At 42.7% G+C, this 23,135-nt stretch overlaps 1 protein-coding gene across 3 annotated transcripts in view; it reads left to right on the forward strand.

Annotated features, from left to right (window-relative positions):
* The window catches only part of Nme7 (NME/NM23 family member 7), a 124,429-nt gene that overhangs the window by 51,429 nt on the left and 49,865 nt on the right, over positions 1–23,135 (forward strand). For all 3 annotated transcript variants that reach the window (XM_021639431.2, XM_021639432.2, XM_060364600.1), the window contains exons 8-9: positions 17,045–17,109; positions 22,165–22,233. In XM_021639431.2, the coding sequence (XP_021495106.2) occupies positions 17,045–17,109; positions 22,165–22,233 (134 nt within the window). The remainder of the gene's footprint in view (positions 1–17,044; positions 17,110–22,164; positions 22,234–23,135) is intronic.

Here is a 23,135-nt window from a genome sequence, read left to right on the forward strand (position 1 = left end):
TGCCTCGAAAAGTGATCGTAGTGTCTAATGTTTAAAGTGACTGTTACCCTCCCGTGGCTTTGCCACCTACTGTGCGATCTTAGAAATATTCCCTGATGTCCTTAGAGCCTGCCTTTCCCCATCTGTTTAGTAGATGTGATAGCGTCTACTTCCTGCACTATTTAAAATAAGTGATGTCCTTAACACAGTTTGTACTGTGATAAAAATGTTAGCTACTAAGAGTAATTTTAGAGACCTTCTCATCTATTTAGAAACCCCAGTGTATTTTGAAACTCACATCGGTAGTGTTTTAACTATCTTTTTCTTACAACATACCGTTACTACTTATAATTGTGGGTGTCATCAGCTGATAATCCCTCTCCAGGATACCCGCAGTCACTTAGGCATGTGGCTCCATTCAGTAAGCAGGAAGCTATGCTGAGCTGGAGTGCTTTGGTTGTTTCTCACCCTTCAGACTCTCCACACGGCCTGTGCCTTGATTTCACTTCAGGATGAGGCTTCTGCTTTCTCTCCCCACACCTGGCTCCTGCAGCTTTATTCATTTTGATGCTTTACCATATTTCTGTACCTGTCAGCTGTCCTGTCATTCTTTTGTGGATTTCTGAGGCTCTCTCTCTTTTTACATATGAGACACTTCTCCTTCACCAGTTCAGCATTTGGTCCACCATCTTACTCAACAGTTTTTTTTGAGCTAAAACGTAAATCTTCTGATGGAGTCTAGTGCTTAAGTTTCCTCTCACTCGAGTTCAGAATCCTCTAAAGAGTGATTAAGTAATGAAAAGATGTATGTCGTAAATCTGTACCCAAACCTTCAAGTCTACCAGAGTCATCGGACCTAGTTAGTTGCTCAAGTTGCTGCTAGTCTTCCTTACGACGAGCAGGCCATTCTGCCACAGCTGCACGGAGACAGCTCGGAAGTGGCTGGGTGAGGACCTCACTCCCGTCTTCACACACAGAGGCTGCCCGTGTGTGCCGAGTGTCAACACAGAGATGTGCACCTGGTGGTGGAAAGTGAGTAAAGGCTTTGAGCCGTAGGTTTTCTGGAGAATGAGAGATGTGCGAATGTGTAGGATAGCAAAGAACTGGTTGTCAGCTCACTGAGCACCATGTCCAGTGACGATGTCCCTTTAGTCCTCCCATCATGTCACATGCCATTTGGAAACCTGGGCTTTTCAGAGACTGGTCAGTAAGGCACCGTCTGTCCTTTCCATCTTCTACCCTTCCTCAAAAGAACCAGTTATAACCAAATGTCAGAACGTGGGCATTTTCTAATCCTCTGCAGAGCATTCATCATCTCTTAGTCTTCTAATATCTTTTCCTGCTTTCCTATTTTTTTTTAATTTTTGGAACATTTCTTTTTTTTTTATTTTATTTTATTTTATTTTTATCAGTTACATTTTATTAACTCTGTATCCCAGCTGTGTCCCGATCCCTCATTCCCTCCCAGTCCCTCCCTCCCTCCCTCCCTCATCTCCACCGTGCCCCTTTCCAAGTCCACTGATGGGGGGGACCTCCTCCCCATTCATCTGATCCTGTTTTATCAGGTATCTTCAGGACTGGCTGCAAAGCCCTCCTCTGTGGCCTAACAGGACTGCTCCTCCCTTCGGGGGTGGGGAGACCAAAGAGCCAGTCATCGAGTTCCTGTTAGAAATAGTCCCTGTTCCCCTCACTTTGGGAAACCAATTGGTTACTGAGCTACCACAGGCTACATCTGAGTGGAGGTTCTAGGTTATATCCATACATGGTCCTTGGTTGAATGTCAGTCTCAGAAAAGACCCTGTGCCCAGATATATTTGGTCCTTGTGGAGCTCCTATCCTTTCCCCATCAGACTAACTCCCCTTCTTTCTTATGGTTCCCTGTACTCTGCCAAAGGTTTGGTCATGAGTCTTTGCTTTGAAAACACTGCTAGTTAGAGTCTTTCAGATGCGCTCAGTAGACTCCTGTCATACGTTCAATGCACATCCCATCTGTCTTTCTAAACGAGGATTGATCATCTTACCCCATGTCCGCTCAATTGATTATCTTTTTTAGGTGTATAGATTTCATTATGTTTATCATATCTTATAGGTCTATATAAGTGAGTATATCCCATGTTTGTCTTTCTCCTTCTGGGATATTTCACTCAGAATGATCTTTTCTAGATCCCACCATTTGCCTGCAAATTTCATGATTTCCTCCTTTTTGATTGCTGAGTAGTATTCCATTGTATAAAAATACCACAATTTCTGTACCCATTCTACCGTTGATGGACATCTGGGTTGTTTCCAGGGTCTGGCTATTACAAATAGAGCTGCTATAAACATGGTTGAGCAAGTGTCCTTTTTGTGTACTTGAACAAACTTTGGGTATATACCTAGCAGTGGTATAGCTGGGTCTGGAGGAAGCACTATTCCTATTTGTCTTAGAAAGCGCCAGATAGCTTTCCAGAGTGGTTGTACCAGTTTACATTCCCACCAGCAGTGGAGCAGGGTTCCCCTTTCTCCACAACCTCTCCAGCATGTGTTATCGCTTGAGTTTTTCATCTTGGCCATTCTGATGGGTGTAAGGTGATATCTCAGGGTCGGAACATTTCTTAATAAACTATTATCATGTGCCCCCAAATCCTGGATCCCACCTCCATCTGCCCTCCCCCAGCTCCTGGTTAGAAGAAGGGAGGGAGGAAGCAGTCTGCAGAACAGAACACAGTGTGGGAGGAAGGACCATCCGTGCCCCTCAGTCACTATGCACAGGGCTAGGAGAAGAGATGGGACAAGTGCCAGGCAGTCCTCAGACAAACAAGAATGGGAGCACCTTTTACCTGCTACGGAGTCCTTGAGATGAAATTTCCCGCAGTCATGTGCACCTTAGTTACATCAGCTCTAAAATGATTGACGATATTATCCTCCAATAGATGATCAGCCCTCAGATAGACTAGCAACGTAAGACATAAGCAAGGGAAATGGTGCTCTGTCATTGGAGAGCTGTTCACTGGCATTCATCCTCTCCTAAAGCTTCCGTGTATACCTAAGAACCTAACAGTTGAACAACTAACTAGTCATGTTCATATGTCAGATTGTTTCACGTCATTGAATGGTGAGTGACTCCTGAATCTTAAAATACAGTAAAAAGTGAGAAAAGGGAATTATTTAAATTTCTTTTACAAATATTTACCGGGAAAAAATTGAGAGGCCTAGGGATATGGTTTAGTCAACACAGTCACACAAGCACTTTACTGAGGACCTGAGTTGGGGTCCCCAGTACCCACATTAAAAAAATAAAAAATAAAACAAAACCAAACCCTGGCAGCAGCAACAACAACAAACCCCAGCTCAGTATGGCGGAGCATGCATCTCTGACCCTAGTGTTAGGACAGCAGACAGACAGAGACAGGTGAAGTCTCCAAGTTTATTGGCTAGCCCTAGCCAATTGTTAATCTCCAAATTCGGTGAGAGACCCTGTCTCAAAAAGTAAGGTGGAAGAGCTAAAAAGATGACTCAGTGGCTGGGAGCACTTATTGTTACAGAGGACCCAAGTTCAAGTTTTAGTACCCACATGGTGGCTCACAACTGTGCGTAACTCCAGTTCCAAGGAGCCCAGTGACCTCTTCTGCCCTCCACAGGCACCAGGCATGCGCATGCACGTTGTACACAGATATACATGCAATCAAAATACTCATATGCATAAAATAAAATAATTTAAACGTCTAATAAAGCACAAATAAGTACAAAATGTAAGGTGGGTAGTGGAAGAGGAAGATACCCAATGCCATTCTCTGGCCTCCAGGCCTCCACACGCCTGTGCAAACATGCATGCACATATACATGCACCCACACACCACACACAGACAGATGTTAAAAATAGTCGGTTAAATGTAAAATAATTTTTCAATGTTATATGTATAAGGGAAAGTTAAACAAAGTTTTAAATGGCATTAGAGCCAGCATTTACACTTGAAAGCTGTTAAGCTTAAATTACGGTGTGGCTGGAGAACTGGTCTCGGCCATCCCTGACGTTCTTTATCTCCATAAAGCTGGACCTTCTTGCAGCCTCACTAAGAGACACATGTGGCCACATGCATCTGCTCTTATTTTCATCAAATAGCTGCTGTGCCAAAGAGGAAGGGTGTCAGAGAGAGGACTTTGGCAGAACTGGATGTTTTAGATATCTGTTCTTGGAACAATGTCCATCTCACTAAGAAATTATCGCAAGCCTAAAGACACTTGTCAGTTACAGGAATAACTGAAAACCAAGAGTAGCTCTTCACTAACCATCCTGTGGTAGTTACTGACCTACCTCGGGAATAAACTCATGTTCTTTATGTATCCTGCCTCTGAATAAGGCCGATTACCAGGGGAGATGAGGTGTTGTCTGCCCTCAAGTTTTTAGTTATTCTTAATCCGAGTATTTGTCAGGACGATACAGGTGTCTTCAACGCATATCCCTGAGCCCTTCCTAGAGCTAGGGAAACAAAAGTTCAGAAGTTACTAAATCTACTGAAACAAAAGTCACAGGGTAAGGCTCATGAATAGGCGTGGCCAACAGACTTAAGTGGTTGTACTGCATACAACCACTGTGTAGGCCCAACCCCAGCTCTAAGATGCTGTTGCTGCTTCTCGTCCTCCTCCTCCTCCTCTCCCTTCTTCTTTCTTCTTCTTGCTTCTTTTTTCAACTTTTTAATTGATTCTTTGTGAGTGTCACATTATGCACCCTAGTCCCACTCAGCTCCCCATCCCTTCATATCTGCCCTCCACCTTTGCAACCTCCCACTCCAAAAGAAAATAAACAAACAACAAAAACAAAGCATAGAAAACATCTTGTCACAGAGGCTGTGGTATGTCACAGTGTGTCCCACAGTATACTCCTCTGCCTACACATCTTTACTTGCAAATGTTCATTGCAGTGAATCATTGGTCTGGTTCAAGGCCTCTGGCTTCTGCCACACCATCAATTTTGGATCCTTAACAGGACTCCTCCCAGTTATCCTGCTGTTGCCCTGTGTCATGGAGGTCATTCTGCTTTGGAGACCAGCCCTTTCAGAAGTCCACAAAAGGTGTAGATAGTGGGGTAGGCCACTCAGAGCCCTGAATCTAGGCCTGGGTGGTAGCTGAGCTGGTAAGCCCAGCTCTCCTTGATCTGGACCACTAGGGCAAGCTCTCTAGCACTGCCCTGGCTACCTCATCCAGTGCTGCAGCCGGCAGGGGCCAGGGCCAGCTCTCCTTCTCTCATGCCCTCAGGCAGGGTTGGGGGGCTGGCTAACCAGCACCTGTGCCACCAGAGCCAGCTCTACTGTGCTGCTCAGTTGAGGCACAGGGCCCATTCTCCCTATTGATTACCTGTAACCCTTAGTGATTCTTGATTTTCTTAGAGTGTATAGACATGTGAAGTTGCTATGACCATGGCAACTCTTATAAAGGAAAACCTTTAATTAGGACTGGCTTACATTCAGAGGTTTAGTCCATTATCATCATGGCAGCAAGCATGATGGCATGCAGGCAGACATGGTGCTGGAGAGGTTAGCTCAGAGAGTTCTACATCTAGATCCACAGGCAGCAGGAAGAGATAGTGGACTACTAGGCCTGACTTCAGCTTTTGAAAGCTCGAAGTCCACCCCCCAGTGACACACTTCCTCCAACAAGGCCACGCCTCCAATAATGCCACTCCCTGTGAGTCTATTGGGACCATTTTCACTCAGACCATCACACAGATGTTCAGGTGTTTGTGCAGTTCCCCCCCACGCTGACTCTAGACTTGGCAAGGACTTCCATTAGCCCTTATGTCCTTAAGGCACACCGCAGTGAGAGGCTCACTCTGAGCACCCGTGCTTGGACATTGTCTTGCATTGCTCCAGTCAGAAACCCGTGGGTGTGATGTGAAGAATCACTGATGAGAACAAACTGCCATTCTTCCCCTCAAGACAAGCAGCAGCTTTCAGAATCTTCAGTCTAATCCTGACATTTGCTGAGTCAGTGACTTCTATGGTAGGGCGAGTTAGAAATGCAACTTCACTGGCTCAGAGCATTGCAGCCAGCACCTTGAGGGAACCTACTGTTAATCCTGAGCTACCCTGGGGGACTGACAACAGTCATAAATCAAAGGGCCTGAGTGTAAGCTGCCTCAGTCTCAGTAAAAGACAGCTCCAGATACAGTGGTGGAGGGTAGGAGGGTCTGCCCCAGACAAGCCCAAAAAATGCAGACCCAAACTCATCATCCCAGACAATGACATTTATAAATAGAGTCTCACCTCCCGTGCCTGGGAGTCGTCTTCATCCACTGAGAATGACTGGGAGCCTAGACCAGTGGCTAGACAAGTCCCGGGAGCCAGCTGTCTATTGCAGGTGTCATCTTTGGAGATGCTGAGGACTCGGGGAAGCTCCGGGGGGTGCTGATATTAACCCCACAGCCTTCACGGTGACTGATGCTCGGGAGTTTGTGCAAACCTCAGTGCTGGGCTGCATTGCTCCCTTTAGTGTGCTTGGAAGCCAGCCCCTGCCTTTTAGCCACCTCAGGGGTTACAAATTGTTAGCTTCAGAAGGGCAGGGCAATCAGTCCAGCACATAGACTACAAAGCTCACTGTGACCAGCAGAGGCCGCTGCTACGCAACTAGGAAAGTGAAGGCCTTTGGGGCTGTCAGACACTCCAATACAGTTAGTGGAGCAATAAAGCATAGGAAGACAGCCACATTCATTATTCTTTTCATTGTGCTTTCAGGGACATTTTACTTGATCATGTGTTATGCAATCTTTTATGCTTTTTTATTACCACTACAATCTCCATGCACTTATCTATTTTTTTTTTTTTTAATTAGGCAATGTTTTTTGTTTTGTTTTGGTTTGGTTTCCCTACTTATCCTTCCTTCCTTTCTTTTTACTTTATAGCATTTTGACTTTATATTTCTGATTTTTAAAAAGGCTTGCATGTTTTTTGGTTTATTCCTTTTTTGTATTTATATGTTTTTTTGGTTTATTCCTTTTTTGTATTTATATGTTTTTTGGTTTATTCCTTTTTTGTATTTATCTGTTTAGTTACGAACTTTCTGATGAAATCTTTTCATTTTTTCTCTCTTCTAATACCTTGCTCTTTTCTTTTGCTTTCTTAACACTCTTCTCTACTTCTTTTTTCCTTTAGTTTGTCTTTTCTTCCTATTCTTTCCTTTCTCCTTGCCCCTTCATTTATGTACTTTAAGTGTAAATAATATATACTAATATACAGATGGTAGATCATAAAGGAAAGATCATTTCAGAGCCAAGCAGTGACCTGGGGGAAAGGCTAACAGCTGGGGAGGCCTGCAGAGAGAGCCCCCCCCCCCCATGTAGCTGGTGGTTCCCTTCAAAGTTATTACTAAACTTCACATGTGTGTTATATGCTATGTCATAGGTGTGTTTTTATTTACAACCAAATTATATGGAGATTTAAGTAAAGTGTAAGACATATGGCATATATGTGTGTATATGTGTACACACACACACATCTGTGCTTGTAAGGGTGGAATATTTCAGAAGAGCATAGGAGAAATGAACACAACACTGAGTGCCTTCATTAAGAAGCGAAATTCTGGAGTAGGGGAAAACTTCCTTTCATGATACACAACTTTATTTTCATTTTATGTTTTATGATTTCCAAATTAAATAATAATGAATAGGAGAAATTAAGACAAAAACTAATTGCACATGTATGCTTTCCTTTGGTTGTATAGGTTGAGTTGTGGCCATAAAAAGGCTGGGACTTTGTTGGGGTCCTCCTGCCTCAGACTCTCAAGAGTCTGAGATCACAGGCCTGAAGCATCGTGTCCCACAGACCTTGATTTTCTGTTAAGTTCCCAGGTCTGGCTCACACTGTACTCTGAGGACCCCCAACAGCAAAGCTGCCCGTTATCAACACCCTGGGAACTGCACAGACAAGGGAAAGAATTCGAGTCTATCACTTCTTGCCACCTGTGGCAGACGGGAGAGCTGACCCCGGGGTCATGCAAGAGGGAGAGCAGGCCCTGTACCTCCCTGCTCGGCACAGTAGAGCTGACTGTAGTGGCAGGGCTGAGGGTGAACCGGCCCTGAGGGCGTAAGAGATGACCCTGCCCCTTGCCTGCTGTGGCACTGGGCAGTACTGGAGAGCCCACCCTGGTGGTATGGTGCATGAGGCCTGGTGGGATGATGAACTCAGCTGCCTTCCAGGCCCAGATCCAGGGCTGAGTTGGCCCATTCCCAACATCTACCCATCTACGAGCTGCTGAAGCACGTGGAAGGGCCAGTCCTGCAGATCCAAAGCTGCAGCGCAGGTCTCCACAGCACAGGCTAACAACAGATCCAAAGCTGCAGGGTCTCCACAGCACAGGGTAACAACAGATCCAAAGCTGCAGGGTCTCCACAGCACAGGGTAACAACGGGTCCAAAGCTGCAGAATCTCCACGGCACAGGGTAACAATAGGACATCAAGAGGAGCCCCATGAGAATCCAGTTTATTGTAGCAGAAGCCAGAGGCCCGAACCAGACCAGTGCCTCATTATAGCGAACACTTGCAAGTAAAGGTGTTTGGACAAAAGGGTGTACTTGGGACACACTGACACATTACAGCTTCTACAATGAGGTTTATTATTATTATTATTATTATTATTATTATTCTATCTTATTTTATTTTCTTTGGGAGTTGCAAGGTTATGAAAGGGCAGGGAGATGAGTGGGGTTGAGGTGTATGATATGAAATTCATAGAATTAATAAAAGTTATAAAAACAGAATTTGAATATAGTATATAATACACAGACAAGGGCAAGAATTATTTGATTTGTAGCCAAGGATGTCTCTATTTTGAAGCCTGTGTATGAATAGCAATATAGTCTTCCTGGAGCTGGAGATGCCAGGACCATTTGAAAACAACAGAAGAAGCAATGTTCTTGAAATATTGTGTCTAACTTTGCAGGTCTACTTAGCTGTGACTTTGGGTAGCTAAAATAAACAGAACCGTCTACTCACTTAAAAATATGTGCAAACCCTGCTAGCTTTGAGAAGTTTCTAAAATGTGTTTCTTGAAAAGGTAACAAACATCAGAATTAATTTTAGGTAAGGAAAAATATTTATTTTGTCCATATTGGGACAAATGTTTACATGGCTCGGGGTTTCAGTCTTTTGTGGTGTTTAGCTCTAAAAGTAATGAATTTCTACTGGTGGTTCTGCATGTATATGGCATCTGTGTAATTGAGCTCATGAAAATCTAGATCTCTGTTAAGGGGTAATGGAAACTGACTGGCATACAGCCAAAGCAATCTGTGGGCTTCTGAAGCTTAATGGAAAGTTCCCAGTGAAGTGGTATTGCTTCCTAACTTTCCATAGAGAAGACAAATGTCTTCACATAGCTTTATACACAGGGTTATCTGTTATGCAGGTTTGCTTGGATTAGCATTATGTTTCTTCTGTTGAGAGTAGTAATTCTTGTAGTTTCTTTTGTACTTTGGCAAATATAAATGCTTAGAATCTTCAGCTTTGATTGGGGTTTATGACAATCACATTTTAAAAACACACCATTTTTAACTTTTAATGTCTTTTATTTCACTACATATAAATTCAAATGGCAGTAAAATGTCTCCAATCTGGTTTAGATCAGAATTAGTGTTTAACATCTTACCTACATATCCATTTTGTTAGTTTATATACTCTTGGCTGTATCAAAACTAAACCTGCCTTAACAAATCTTACATGAGGAAAATACAAAATTTCTTTATGGACAGTTTTCATTATTTTTTCATGTCTTACAGTGTCTTTTATAAAGACCTCATTCACATGTCTGTGGATTTTTCCTAATGACCTAGTCACTCTCAAAGGGTCTGCTTTCTAATCGTATACTTGATTATAGCCAAAGGCCCAAGAATTCATGCTGCTCTACCTCCTAACACAATCCTATCAGTTTTGGATCTCAACATAAAACATTGAGTCCATAGAACTACTGTGGAGATTATATGATGTGGTATATGACTAGCACATACAATATGTGAGAGTCCTGCGAAATTCATGCAGATGTCCCATGTACACATGTTCTGAAAAATAACTGCAGAGGCCATTTTTTTTCTAACTTCCCTGCATGAGTGGTGCTGATTTTGCTGAAAAGGTCAGCCCCCCTCCATTGTGGGGCCGTGTCTGATTTATTTATTTTTTATATAGTGTTCTGCCTGAATGTGTGCCTGCAGGCCAGAAAAAAAAAGCACCAGATCTCATTATAGATGGTTGTGGGCCACCACATGGTTGCTGGAAATTGAACTCAGGACCATTTGGAAGAACAGCTGGTGGTCTTAACCTCTGAGCCATCTCTCCAACCCCATCTGTGTTGTTTTTATTGGTCTACTGATGGGCACGTGTGCTGCTTCTCTGCCAGTACTCACTGTCGTGACGACAGTTGTGAGCAGAGTGAGTCCCTGTTCTTTTCTTTATTGACATTTCAGTCTGTATCCCAGACTGGCCCAACCTCCTCAGGAAGCCCCACTGGCCTTGACCTTGCTGCACAGCCTCCCCAACTTGAGTCTCACAGGTGCTGGTATTTAGGTGATGCCACAGCGCCTGGCTTCATCCCTTCCTGAAGTTGTCTTAGCTATGGGGATTTTTGTTTTGTATTTCCATACAGTTTTAGAATAATCGTATCTTTAGTTGTATAACATTTTACTAGGATTCTGGTAGGAATCATGCTAAACGTGTTTATCAATTCAAAGGGAATTATGACTTGTTAATGAGCATCTCAATAACAACAGAATAAACAAATAATCCATGGGGTACAGGTCTAAACAGAATTCTCTATAGACGAAACTCAAATGTCTGAGAAACACTCAAAGAAATGTTCAACATCCTTAGCTTTCAGGGACATGCAAATCAAAACAACTCTGAGATTCCAGCTTACACCTCTCAGAATGGCTAAAATCAACAACAAAATCAAAGCTCATGCTGGTGAGGATGTGGACTGTGGGGAATCCTCCTCCATTGTTGGTGGGAGTGCAAACTTGTACAACCACTATAGAAATCAATATGGCAGTTCCTCAGAAAGTTCAGAATCAGTCTACCTTAAGATCCAGCTATCCCTATAATTCTTGTGCATATATCCAAAAGATGCTTCATCCTACCAGAAGGACACTTGCTCAACCATCTTCATTCCTGCTGTATTCATACTAGCCATAAATTGGAAACAACCTAGATGTCCTTCAACAAAAGAACAGATAAAGAAACTATGGTGCATTTACACAGTGGAGTATTACTTAGCTGTTTAAAAAAAAATGCCATCATGAAATTTGCAGGCAAATGGATGGAACTAGAAGTCATCCTGCATGAGATAATCCAAACCCAAAAAGCTAAATATGGTATGTATTCACTCATATGTGGATATTAGCAATTGAATAAATGAAAGCCAGCCTATAATCCATAGACCCACTGAGGTTAGGTATAGTGGAGGGGACCAGGTTGGACACATGGATCTCCCTGGGAGGGGGAAATAGACTTTATGAGAGGACTGGGGCGGGTTGGGATGCAAATGGGAGGATCAAGTGGGGAGAGATGATAGGGTGGAGCAAGGGATTATGGGGCGAGACCTCTAGAATTGAGGAGCATTTGAGGGATTATATGGAAACCTAATGCTGTGGAAACTGCCTAAAGTATATGAAGGTGATCCTAATGAGGGCTCCTAATGGGGGTAACAGAGTTCCAGCTGACAATCTCTTGTCACCAAAGGAGTCTTCCAGAACCGGGACTAGGTTGCATTCAGTTGAGTTGTTGGCCAAGAGGATCCCATGGAAATCCCTAAGCAACTCAGGCTATTGCCAAGATAATAGGTTATTGTCTGGAAAACTGACCCTGGAGCATCATTGCTGAGTACAACACCCACATAGCCCATTGATCATAAAGAAGTCAAGCTGGAGCCTGAATGGAGACATGCTAGTGTCTTTGATGTGGGAAAGTATTCCTCGAGCTACCAAAAGAGAAACATAAACACTAACTCAGTCACAAAGTTTGACCTACAGCCTGTTCTGGGCGCAAGATATGCAGGGGCAGTGGTGGTGTAGGATTTGTGGGAGTAACTAGCCAATGTCTGACGTGCCTTAAGGCCCACTCCATGACATGGCACCCATATCCAGCACTGTTTGGGTGGCCAAGAACCAGAGACCTAGACTAAAACCAAATACGACTGATCTTAAGGAAAAAAAAATGTAACAATAAAATGACCCATTGATGTTGTGTTATAATCATAGATCGGTGCCTTATTCAGCCATCATCAGAGAAGCTTCCTCCTTCAGAAGATGGGAACAAATACAGAGTCCCTCAGGTAGACATTACTGAGAGAGAGAGAGAGAGAGAGAGAGAGAGAGAGAGAGAGAGAGGGATAGACACAGAGAGACAGAGACCTCAGGGAATTCAGTGAAATAGGAGGCAGAAACAGTGTAAGAGCCAGAGGGAATGGAGTATGTCAAGAAGACAAGGCCCTTCTAATCATCTTGGCAAGTCTCATATGAACTCAGAAAAACTGAAGCAGCAAGGACCAAGCCAACACAGTCCTTCACTAGGTCCTCTACATGCGCGTGCATGCACACACACGTGTGTGTGTGTGTGTGTGTATCTTTCAGCTTAATGTTTTTATGGGATTTCTGAGCATGGGAATGAGTGGGTCTGTGATTCTTGCGCCTGCCTTTGGAGCGCTTTTCCTCCTGTTGGGTTGCCTTGTCCAGCCTCCATGTGATAGTTTTGTTTTATCTTTTTATATTTGATTTTGTCATGTTTGTATGTTATCCCCTAAAAGTTTGTTTTGTTTGTTTGTTTTAGTTTTTTGGGTTTTTTGTTTTGTTTTCTAAGGAGAGACAGAATTGGAGTAGCTCTGGAGCAGAGAGGAGCTGGGAAGGGACTGGGAGAAGTAGACGGAGGGGAAATTGTGGTCAGTGTATATTGTATGAGAAAAGAATATTTTCTTTACTTTTTTAAAATTTAATGTTTATTTATTTATTTCAATTTGTTCACTTTGTATCCCGCTGCAGTCCCTTCCCTTGTCTCCTCCCAATCCCACCCACCCACCCTCCCTCTTCTCCCCTTGTGCCTTTTCCCTAGTCCACTGATAGGGGAGATCCTCCTCCCCTACTATATGACCCTAGCCAATCAGCTCTCATCAGGACTGGCTGCATCATCTTCCTCTGTGGCCTGGCAAGGCTGCACCCTCAAGGGGGAGGTGAACAAAGAGCCTGCCACTGAGTTCATGTCGGAGACAGCCCCTGTACCCCTTACTAGGGAACCTACTTGGAAACTGAGCAGTCTCTGGGCTTCCTCTGAACAGGGGTTCTAGGTCCTCTCCGTGCATGGTCCTTGGTTGGAGTATCGGTCTCGGCAGGGCCCCCTGGGCCCAGGTATTTTGGCTCTGTTGCTCTCCTTGTGGAGTTCCTGTCCCCTCCAGGTCTTTCTATCTCTTTCTTCCGTAAGCATTCTGGCACTCTGCCCTAAGTTTGGCTATGAGTCTCAGTATTTCCTTCAATACCCTGGTGGTAGGGTCTTTCAGAAGTCCTCTGTGGAAGGCTGAGAAAAGAGTATTTTCAATAAGTTAAGACATTTTCGAAAAAAAAATCATGAATGTTTAGAGGGCAGTTTGATGTCATGTTGATTTAGCCAAACAGCAGTAGTAAATTCCCCACCATGTCTCTGTCACCTCTTCAGCTGTTGGTTTACAGCACCAGCCAAGAAATGCAGGCAGATAGGGTCTTGAATCCAACCCAGTGGGAAGCTTGCCAGCCCCACAGCAGTTGTCCACTGTTGCATTAGTGCATACTTGTTGTCTGGTAGATTGGAATTTTAGTTTATTAGGGTTCTCAGCTTGGTAAGATGCTGATGACTCTTCTCTCAGAGGCCGCATAACACCTGGCAGTTTGAAAGCTAGACAGAAATACAGCTTCTCTGTATCTTGCAACCAATATATGTGTTCTCTTCAGCAAAAAGGTCTTATTATCGTGTAGTTCTGGTGGGTATCCAGAAGGAATGGCGAATGTCTCTATTGCTTTGGGAGCCTCTGGAGTCGCCTTCATCAGCAATCCGTAGGACATATCCCACACCCAGCACTGAAAGATTTGTTTAACAAAAGCGATGGCTTCCAGGAGCAGTCTATGTTTGAAATCCTGGAAATCCCCAGAGTACCCACTTCTTAATGAACCTTGAGCAATATGTCAGAGCCTCATTGTACCTGAATTGTAATACTTCATGAGCTGGGGCTACCTTATCTCCTAACTCTGCAACTACCCTAGACCCTGTAACACAATGTAAAGTTTTACCTTCCACTTTACACCCTGCTAGAATAGTTACTGTTCCTGTTATGTTGATGCCAGTTGGTATTAAACTGTATATTTTGTAAAATTACCAATATACAGTGATTATATTTCCTTTATTTGATACAAGGCCACATGTATTTAAATGATTGGATTTCCTATTTCTAAAAGTAACTATTTAAACTTGAGGGTACCAGAATATTTGTTTTCATTTTATGTGTTCCAATTCTTATCATTTTATTATTTTATAAAGAGAGATCCTCGCTTAATTTCACTGTGATCATTTGTCTGTGCATGAGTTTTTTTGGGGGGATATCCTTTGTTGTCTGTATTCAACTTGCATCAGAATGCCACAGTTTTTAGGAAGTTCTGTTTATTCTTGGCTTTCCAGCTATACAGCATTTCCCTCTCAGGATGCAGCATTTTACTTCCCACAGAAACAGGTGGCGTAAGGAGAACCCTGTTAGTTCAAGAGAAGGCCATCCTGGGTTCACTGTCTCAATTTTAGGAGACTACAGGAAGAAAAAGGGTTGTTCTGGGCTTAGGGAGGACTCTAAAGAGAGGCTTGTAGCTGTTTCCTCTGCTTCGTCTTTGCTGCTCTTGAGTCTCAGCTTCTTCCTTCTAGATAAATTTCCCAGGACTTTGGAAGAAAGGAGAGCTGCCAGCTGCAGAGAGTTCACACCCTTGTGAACACTGGGTAAAGTGTGTTTTCCTCAATTCCAGCTCTAAAAATAATCTCAGGGAAGGACTCTGGGGCTTAAACTAATTATGGTTCCACTCCTAACTAAATTACTGTGGCCTGAGAATCAAAGTGCTATGATTGGTTTTTCTTAGACCTGGGCTTCCCCTCTTAACTCTCGATGGAGGTTGTAGTTATTGGGTCATATAGGAAGTTGACAGCTCCCTTGCCAATCAAATAGGTAGGAAATTGCTTTAAAGGGAAATTAGGAATAGTCACAGGAATGATATTGTATGAGTTGATATGAGAAAGACATCTGAAAAGAAGCTTTTGAACAAACCAGGTGAAAACATAATGAGTGGAGATGGAGAAATGATTTGACACTCAGACAAGTAAGAGAAGACATTCATGGAGTCATAAGCAAACTATTATAAAATACAGTAGCTATGCAAGCACCAGCCAAGTAAGACACTTGGCTTTGTTTGACCCTTTTGTCTTTTGCTTCCTGGGATACCATTTTGTTTTATTTTATTGCTACATGCATTGCTTCATTTACATAGTTATTGCCATTTGTTCAGTCATCTGAACATTTTCTATCTAGGACAGCGTATAGGACATACGGTTATTGACTTTTTGTGTTCTGAGCTATTAAACACAAAACTGCTTTCTTAAATGCTTATGTGTCCTATTATCATACATAACCAAGTGGACATTAAAAGGCAGTATCCATGGATATTGAGCAAGTTGGATAACAGATATACGAGCAGTAATTCCTTATAACTAAACTACTGGGAATTTTTTGATACAAATTGGACCTGTTTGTGAATGTCCCTGACGGTAGTGGTAATGCTAGGGCTATAACATCATACTTGTTTATCTGTAAGTGTTCAAATGATACATCCTACAAGGAAACATAGTTTAATAGGACTATAATCTAGAATACAGGTTTATAATAGATACAAACTTTAAGTTTATATTTTTGTTGGTTAATTCAATACTTCCTCACACTTTCATCAAGATTCATATGTCAATGTGTAACATTTGTGGAACCTAACATTTCTTTGTTATGAAACTTTTGTAGGGATCGATGAAGTCAATATTATATTTGTAAAACCAAGTTTATTTGTCCCTTTAAGTATGTTGACATTTGCACTGGGCAGAAGCATGATGAATATTCTAGTGCTTTGGAATAGATCAAGTGAAATGTGAAATTATCCTGAAGCACATTGTACTTTTAACTGCCATGCTCGTGTGTGGGGAGAGCCCCTCACAGGAGGGATTTAACAGAGTACCGAAGGTCATCTTAACTCTATGTGAAGAAATGGGAAGTACACAGGAACAACTTTTGTTCCAGAATTAAAGTGTCTAGGAAAAATTCACATCCTATACAACTATTCAAACTGTGAGCTCAGCTGAAATAAACTAGATTCATTTTTTTTTTGTCATGAAATAATACTATTACTTGACAAACTGTTGCTTTTATACCCAAGTTTGGAAATAATTTTCTTTACAATGAAGTAGGCATAAATTTTTTTATTTGTTAAATTATCGTGTGCATGAGTGTTTTACCTGCATATATGTCTGTGCACTGTATGTGAACCTGGTACCTTTGGAAGCCAGAAGAGGGTATTGGATTCCTTAGAACTGGAGGTACAGAAGAACCATCATGTGGGTACTAGGAATTAAAACTGGGTCCTCAGGAGGAGCAGCCAGTACTCCTAAACACTGAACCCTCTCCAGACTCTAAATTTAAGTATGGGTGTCATTTTAAAGAGAATAGCCATCAATGTTATTGCCACAGGTAAAATCCGAGTGAATACTGTAAATGAAAACTGAAATCTCAGAGAACAGTCTCCACCATCTTGAGTTGTTTAGCTTTCCAAACATGCAGTGCTCTGATGATGGGAGTGTCGGCAGTCTGTTAGCTGAGGCAGAACAAAATGTGTCAGCCCTGGAAGACCTCCATGATGCAGCAAACTGGGGCTCAGCTCAGCCGTTCGCTTGCTGCTATGTTTCCTTATCTGGAGTGGAAACAAAGAAAATTGTTGTTGAAAATTTGTATTGCTTAGAAACCTAAAAGAGTTCAAACAGTTTATATTTTGAACCAATTTGTTCTTTATTTTTAGGACTGCTGGGAAAGATCTTAATGGCTATTCGAGATGCATGTTTTAACATCTCAGCGATACAGATGGTAAGTGATTTGCAATGACCCATAATGTATGGAAGAATTGGTTTTTAATAAGCCTTAAACTGTGTTTAGCTGAACGCTCACAGTGCACTTGAGATTTACATTTATTAAAATTAAAGGCATACAAATTCAATTACCTGGCTGGATGTGATGGACTAGTCCTTGAATCATGGGACTCTGGAAGAAGAGGTAGGTATGCATTTGAGGCCAGCCTGATGAATGTACATGGTGAATTCCAGGCCAGCCAAAAAAAAAAAAAAAAAAAAAAAAACAAAAAAACAGCAAAACAAAACAACAAAAAAACTGAACTCAGGAGCTTTATAATGAAACAAAAAATTTTTAACTTTTTAATCCATGTAATCATATACTGAGATACTAATATTCAGATGCTAAACCAAATTCAAGCTTCAAAGTTTCTTCGCTTTTGGAGCTTCAGCTGAAGAGTGGAGAGCAAAGACCATTTGAGTCTGACAAATAACGAATGAGTCAAGTGAGGTGCATCAGCGAGCCGTCTGTGTTCTAGGTTAACTCAGCAATAGTGAAGGAAGAATGTGAGTTCACGTTGCCTCAGCACTCCCAGCCTGGGACTGGTTTCTAAACTGTCCCTCAAGTGTTTGTGTATTTAGTCTTCCATGGCCCTTAAGCCTCAACGCCACACTGGCTTAGAACTGCCTTCTCAGGCATTCTTAGGAAGTCCTTAACTGAACTCGTAACACATGTTTTGGTCACCAGGGATACCGTACGCTGTACTCACTCGTGTATTTGATGAGAAGTCATTACAGATGTGAACCTATGGTGAGGGCATTCTAGTATAACGGTAAATGCAATTGATGATTTTAGAGTCAGAGATAGCATTATCGGCAGCAGCTTTTTAGGCATGTGACCCTGGTTAGGCGCCCTTAGCCTCAGTTTCTCTTCTAGACCAAAAGAATGTTATTATTTGGCACTGTGGGATTATGCTGTAGATTAGATTGTATTAAGTAGACTTATTAAGTTATATTATATGCAACATTTCGGTGCCTGAATGGTAAAGTTGAATGAATATGGCATAAAGCATTGAAACAACCGAATTCCCTCCCTGTAATGGTAATGCTGCCCACGGGGGTCAGTCCTTCAGATATGAGCTGTTGACTGGAGGCTGACATTTCTTAGTGGTCCCCAGCCTTGGCAACACTAGAGAAACAAAGGAGGAATGAGGGTTCCAAATGTGGGTAGCCAAAAACTAGGGTTCAGATGCACTTTCTTTAAATTAATATTTTTAGTTTGTAATACTGCTAAATATAACAAAACTGTATTTCTAACTGAATTCAAAGCCAACCTGGAATAGGACTTTTTTAAGGACTTGTGTCTTGTATATATATATATATATATATATATATATATATATTTTTTTTTTTTTTTTTTCACACTGTGTTTGAAGGCTAGTAAGAAGTTCAGCTGATGTGTCTAACTGCTTCTTTACAAACCAGTTTTAGCGATTTTTTTTTTCCAAATCCTTGGAGGATAGTAGTATGATTTACGGTTCTCTCTGTAAGAGCTAAAGAACCTGTGAACATTTTTTCTTGCATGTCGACGCTACCAATAAACAGTATTATATTGCCTATGCATATTTTGCTGTATCAAGAATAGGTTTTCTTTTTTGGTTCATCCATTTTCCTGAAAATTTCATGATTTCCTTGTTTTTAATGGCTAAGTAGTATCCCATTGTGTAAATGCACCACAGTTTCTTTATCCATTCTTCGGTTGAGGGACATCTGGGTTGTTTCCAGGTTCTGGCTATTATGAATAAAGCTGCTATGAACATAGTTGAGCAAATGTCCTTGTTGTATGGTCGAGCATCTTTCAAGTATATGCCCAGAAGTGGTATAGCTGGGTCTTGAGGTATGGCCATTCCCAGTTTTCTGAGAAAGCACCAGATTGATTTCCAAAGTGGTTGTACAAGTTTACATTCCCACCAGCAATGGAAGAGGGTCCCCTTTCTCCACATCCTCTCCAGCATGTGTTGTCACCTGAGTTTTTTTATCTTAGCCATTCTGACAGGTGTGAGATAGAATCTCAGAGTTGTTTTGATTTGCATTTCCCTGCTGACTAAGGATGTTGAGCATTTCTTTTTTGTTTTTATTTTTTATATTAATTACAGTTTATTCACTTTGTATCCCAGCTGTAGTTCCCTCTCTCATTCCCTCCCTCCTTCCTTCATCTCCTCCCATGCCCTTTCCAAGTCCACCTATAGAGGAGGTCCTCCTCCCCTTCCATCTGGCCCTAGCCTATCAGGTCTCATCAGGACTGGCTGTATTGTCTTCCTCTGTGGCCTGGTAAGGCTGTTTCCCCATCAGGGGGAGGTGATCAAAGAGCCAGCCACTGAGTTCATGTCACAGACGGTCTCTGTTCTCCTTACTAGGGAACCCACTTGGATACTGAGCTGCCATGGGCTACATCTATGCAGGGGTTCTAGGTTATCTCCATGTGTGGGCCTTGGTTGGAGTATTGGTCTCAGAAAAGACCTCTGTGCCCAGATTTCTTGGTTCTGTTGCTCTCCTTGTAGAGCTCCTGTCCCCTCCAGGTCTTTCTATCTCCCTCTTCTTTCATAAGATTCCCTGTACTCTGCCCAAAGTTTGGCTATGAGCCTCAGCATCTGCTTTGATACCCTGCTGGGTAGAGTCATTCAGAAGCCCTCTGTGGTAGGCTCCTGTCCTGGTCCCTGTTTTCTCCCTCTTCCGATGTCTGTCCTGTTTGCCTTTCTAAGTGAGGATTGATCATCTTACCCAGGGTCCTCTTTCTTGTTTAGCTTCTTTAGGTGTACAGATTTTAGTATGTTTATCCTATATTATATGTCTATATCCACTTATAAGTGATAAGTGAGAGCATTTCTGTAAGTACTTCTCCACTATTTGAGATTCCTCTGGTGAGAATTCTGTCTAGGTCTGTACCCCAGTTTTTTAATTGGATTATTTGGTTTGCTGGTGTTTAATTTCTTGAGTTCTTTATATATTGTGGATATTAGCCCTTTGTCAGATGTAGGATTGGTGAAGATCTTTTTCCAGTCAGTAGAAGATCATTCTGAGTGAGGTAACACAGACCCAGAAAGACACACATGGTATATACTCACTTAGAAGTGAATTTTAGTCATATAGTACAGTGTACAGACCCTAGGAAGAAAACAGATGGGCAGATGCATAAATCTCAATCAGAAGGGAAAATAGAATAGACCAGCCAAGGACAATACATGGTCTGGACCTAGGTCCTTTACTTATAAATACCCAATGGGCATCTTAGGCTTCATGTGGGCCCAATAGTCAGGGGTGGGTGGGGCATATCTCTGATATGGACTGTGTTGCTTGTTTTTTGATCACTTCCCCCTGATGGGACTACCCTATCAGACCACAGGGGAAGAAGACAAACTCAATCCTCATGTAAATAGATGAGCTGGAGTGTCTGGATAGTGGGACTCCCCTATTCTGGGGAAATAGGTGGAAGGAGAACGAGAAAAGGTGGGTGGGACTGGGAGGAGAGGAGGTAGGGACCTATGACCGAGATACAAATTGAATTAATCAATTTAAAAAGAACAGGGTTTCATTCCTAGAGTTGTAGTTGTAGAATGAGAATATGGTCAATGGGGTTAGATTCTGGGAGTGACAAGGCCAATTTGGGGAGATCTTGTGGTGCAGTAACATGCATAAATATGAGCTTCTCATACTACTTATATCACAGAAGTGTGAAAATTGTACGAAATGGTGCATGTATAAAGCTTAGCCGTGTATCACACATTAAGTACTCAATAAATTTTAATAAGTAAACAAAAAGTTGTTATTATTGATCAGCTGATCTATAATAACAGTTTGTTCTTCAAAGAATAAATTATCCAGGACTCACATTTTGAAGTTAAAAGGGTAAGACAGTTCCCTTCCCCCTCATCCCCCTTTGCCACCTGCAGCAGGAGAGCTGGCCCTGGAGTCATGAGAGCAGTTGAGCTAGCCCTGTCCTGAGCTCACCAGCTGTAGCACTCAGGAAAGCAGGCCCTGCACCACTTTACCTGGGTAGCACAGTAGTGCTAACCCTGGTGGAGGAGGCAAGAGTGAGCCAGCCCCGAGGGCGAGAGCATGGGAGAGCTGGCCCACCTGTGTTTGTCAGGAGAGCTGACCCAGAGGGCATGTAAGAGTGGGAGAGCTAGCCATGCCCCTCACTGGCTGTAGCAATCAGGAGAGCTCACCCTGTGCCTTGCCTGGATAGCACAGTGGAATTAGCTCTGGAGGCCTGGGTGAGGCAGAGCTGGTCCCTAGGACAGGAGAGCAGGAGAGTTGACCCTGCCTTCTGCTGATGGCAGTGTTGGGTAGCCTAGCAGGAGCAGTACTCACCCTGGTGGTGTGGATAAGAGAGAGCTGGTGTGCTGACAAGCTCAGTTATTACCCAGGTCCAGATCCAGGGCTCTGAGTTGGCCCACCCCAAAATCTCTATCATCTGCAAATGGTTGGGATAGATGAAAGGGTCAGTCCTGCTCTTCCAAAGCTTCAGGAGCTCCATGACACAGGGCAACAGCAGGGTAACTATGGGGATCCAGTATTGACAGTGTCACAGAAGCCAGAAACCATAGTCCAGACCAGTGGCTCATTGCAATGATCATTGGCAAGTGAAGATGTATGGATAGAGAGATACACTGTGAGACACTGTGACACACTACAGCTTCCATGATGAGACGTTTTCAATGCTTTGGTGTGTGTGTGTTTTATTTTGGGAGGGAGGTTGCAAGGACAAAGGACGGATATGAGGGCACAGGGAGATGAACGGGACTTGGATGTATGATGTGAAATTTACAAAGAATCAATACAAAGTTTAAAAACAATAAGATTGGTATGGTGGCATCTAACTATAATTCTACCTCTTAGAAGGCTGAGGTAGACCAGTCACAAGTTCAAGGGCAGCCTGGGCTTCACAGAGTCTTTGAGACCATTGTGGAGAAAAGACCCCACATAGCAATAAGTATGTGTTCAGGGAATGATAAATGCAAGGGCAACTCACTTGATTGGCTTACAGTTTTCTTCTGTGTTGTTTTTAATGTAGTTCAATATGGATCGAGCTAATGTTGAAGAATTCTATGAAGTCTATAAAGGCGTGGTGTCTGAGTATACCGTAAGTATCTAAACACATGTGAAATAATGCAACTGAAAGCAGTTTGTGTGTTTCAGACCTTGGAAATCTTATAAGTATCGAAAGTAATTTAAAGGAAGGTTTATAAACCGTATATCTGATAATTGATATATCCCAAGCAACTCAACAACAATTAACCTAATTTTTAAAACAGACAAAGGGCCAGGTAGTGATGCATGCGGGTACCTAATGCTTGGGAGGCAGACGTAGGAGGATCAGGAGGTCGGGGCCAGCTTGGGCAGCACAGTCAAAAAAAGTAAAGAAAAATACAAAGCATCTGAAAAGAATATGTGTGATTGGCCAACAAGTGAATGAATGCTGTTCAACATGGGATTGAAGAGAGGTTAAGAGGGCTTGCTGCTGTTTCAGAGAGCCCAGGTTCAGTTCCTCAGACCCTGAGGTGTTTACTCTTTTTTAAAAAATTATTTTTATTTTTTATATTAATTATAGTTTATTTACTTTGTATCCCAGCTGTAGCCCCTTCTTCCCTCATTCCCTCCCAATCCCACCCTCCCTCCCTCATCTCCTCCCTGCCCCTCTCTAAGTCCACTGATGGGGGAGGTCCTCCTCTCCTTCCATCTGACCCTAGCTTATCAGGTCTCACCAGGACTGGCTGCAGTGTCCTCCTCTGTGGCCTAGCTAAGTTGTTCCTCCCATGGGGGGTGGGGAGGGGGAGGTCAAAGAGCCAGCCATTGAGTTCATGTCAGAGATAGTCCCTGTTCCCCTTACTAGGGTACCCACTTGGATACTGAGCTGCCATGGGCTACGTCTGAGCAGGTTATATCCATGCATGGTCCTTGGTTGGAGAATCAGTCTCAGACAAGACCCCTGTGCCCAGATATATTTGGTCCTTGTGGAGGTCCAGTCCCCTCCAGGTCTTTCTC

This window comes from Meriones unguiculatus, chromosome 11 (assembly GCF_030254825.1).
Source record: "Meriones unguiculatus strain TT.TT164.6M chromosome 11, Bangor_MerUng_6.1, whole genome shotgun sequence".
Taxonomy (NCBI): domain Eukaryota; kingdom Metazoa; phylum Chordata; class Mammalia; order Rodentia; family Muridae; genus Meriones; species Meriones unguiculatus.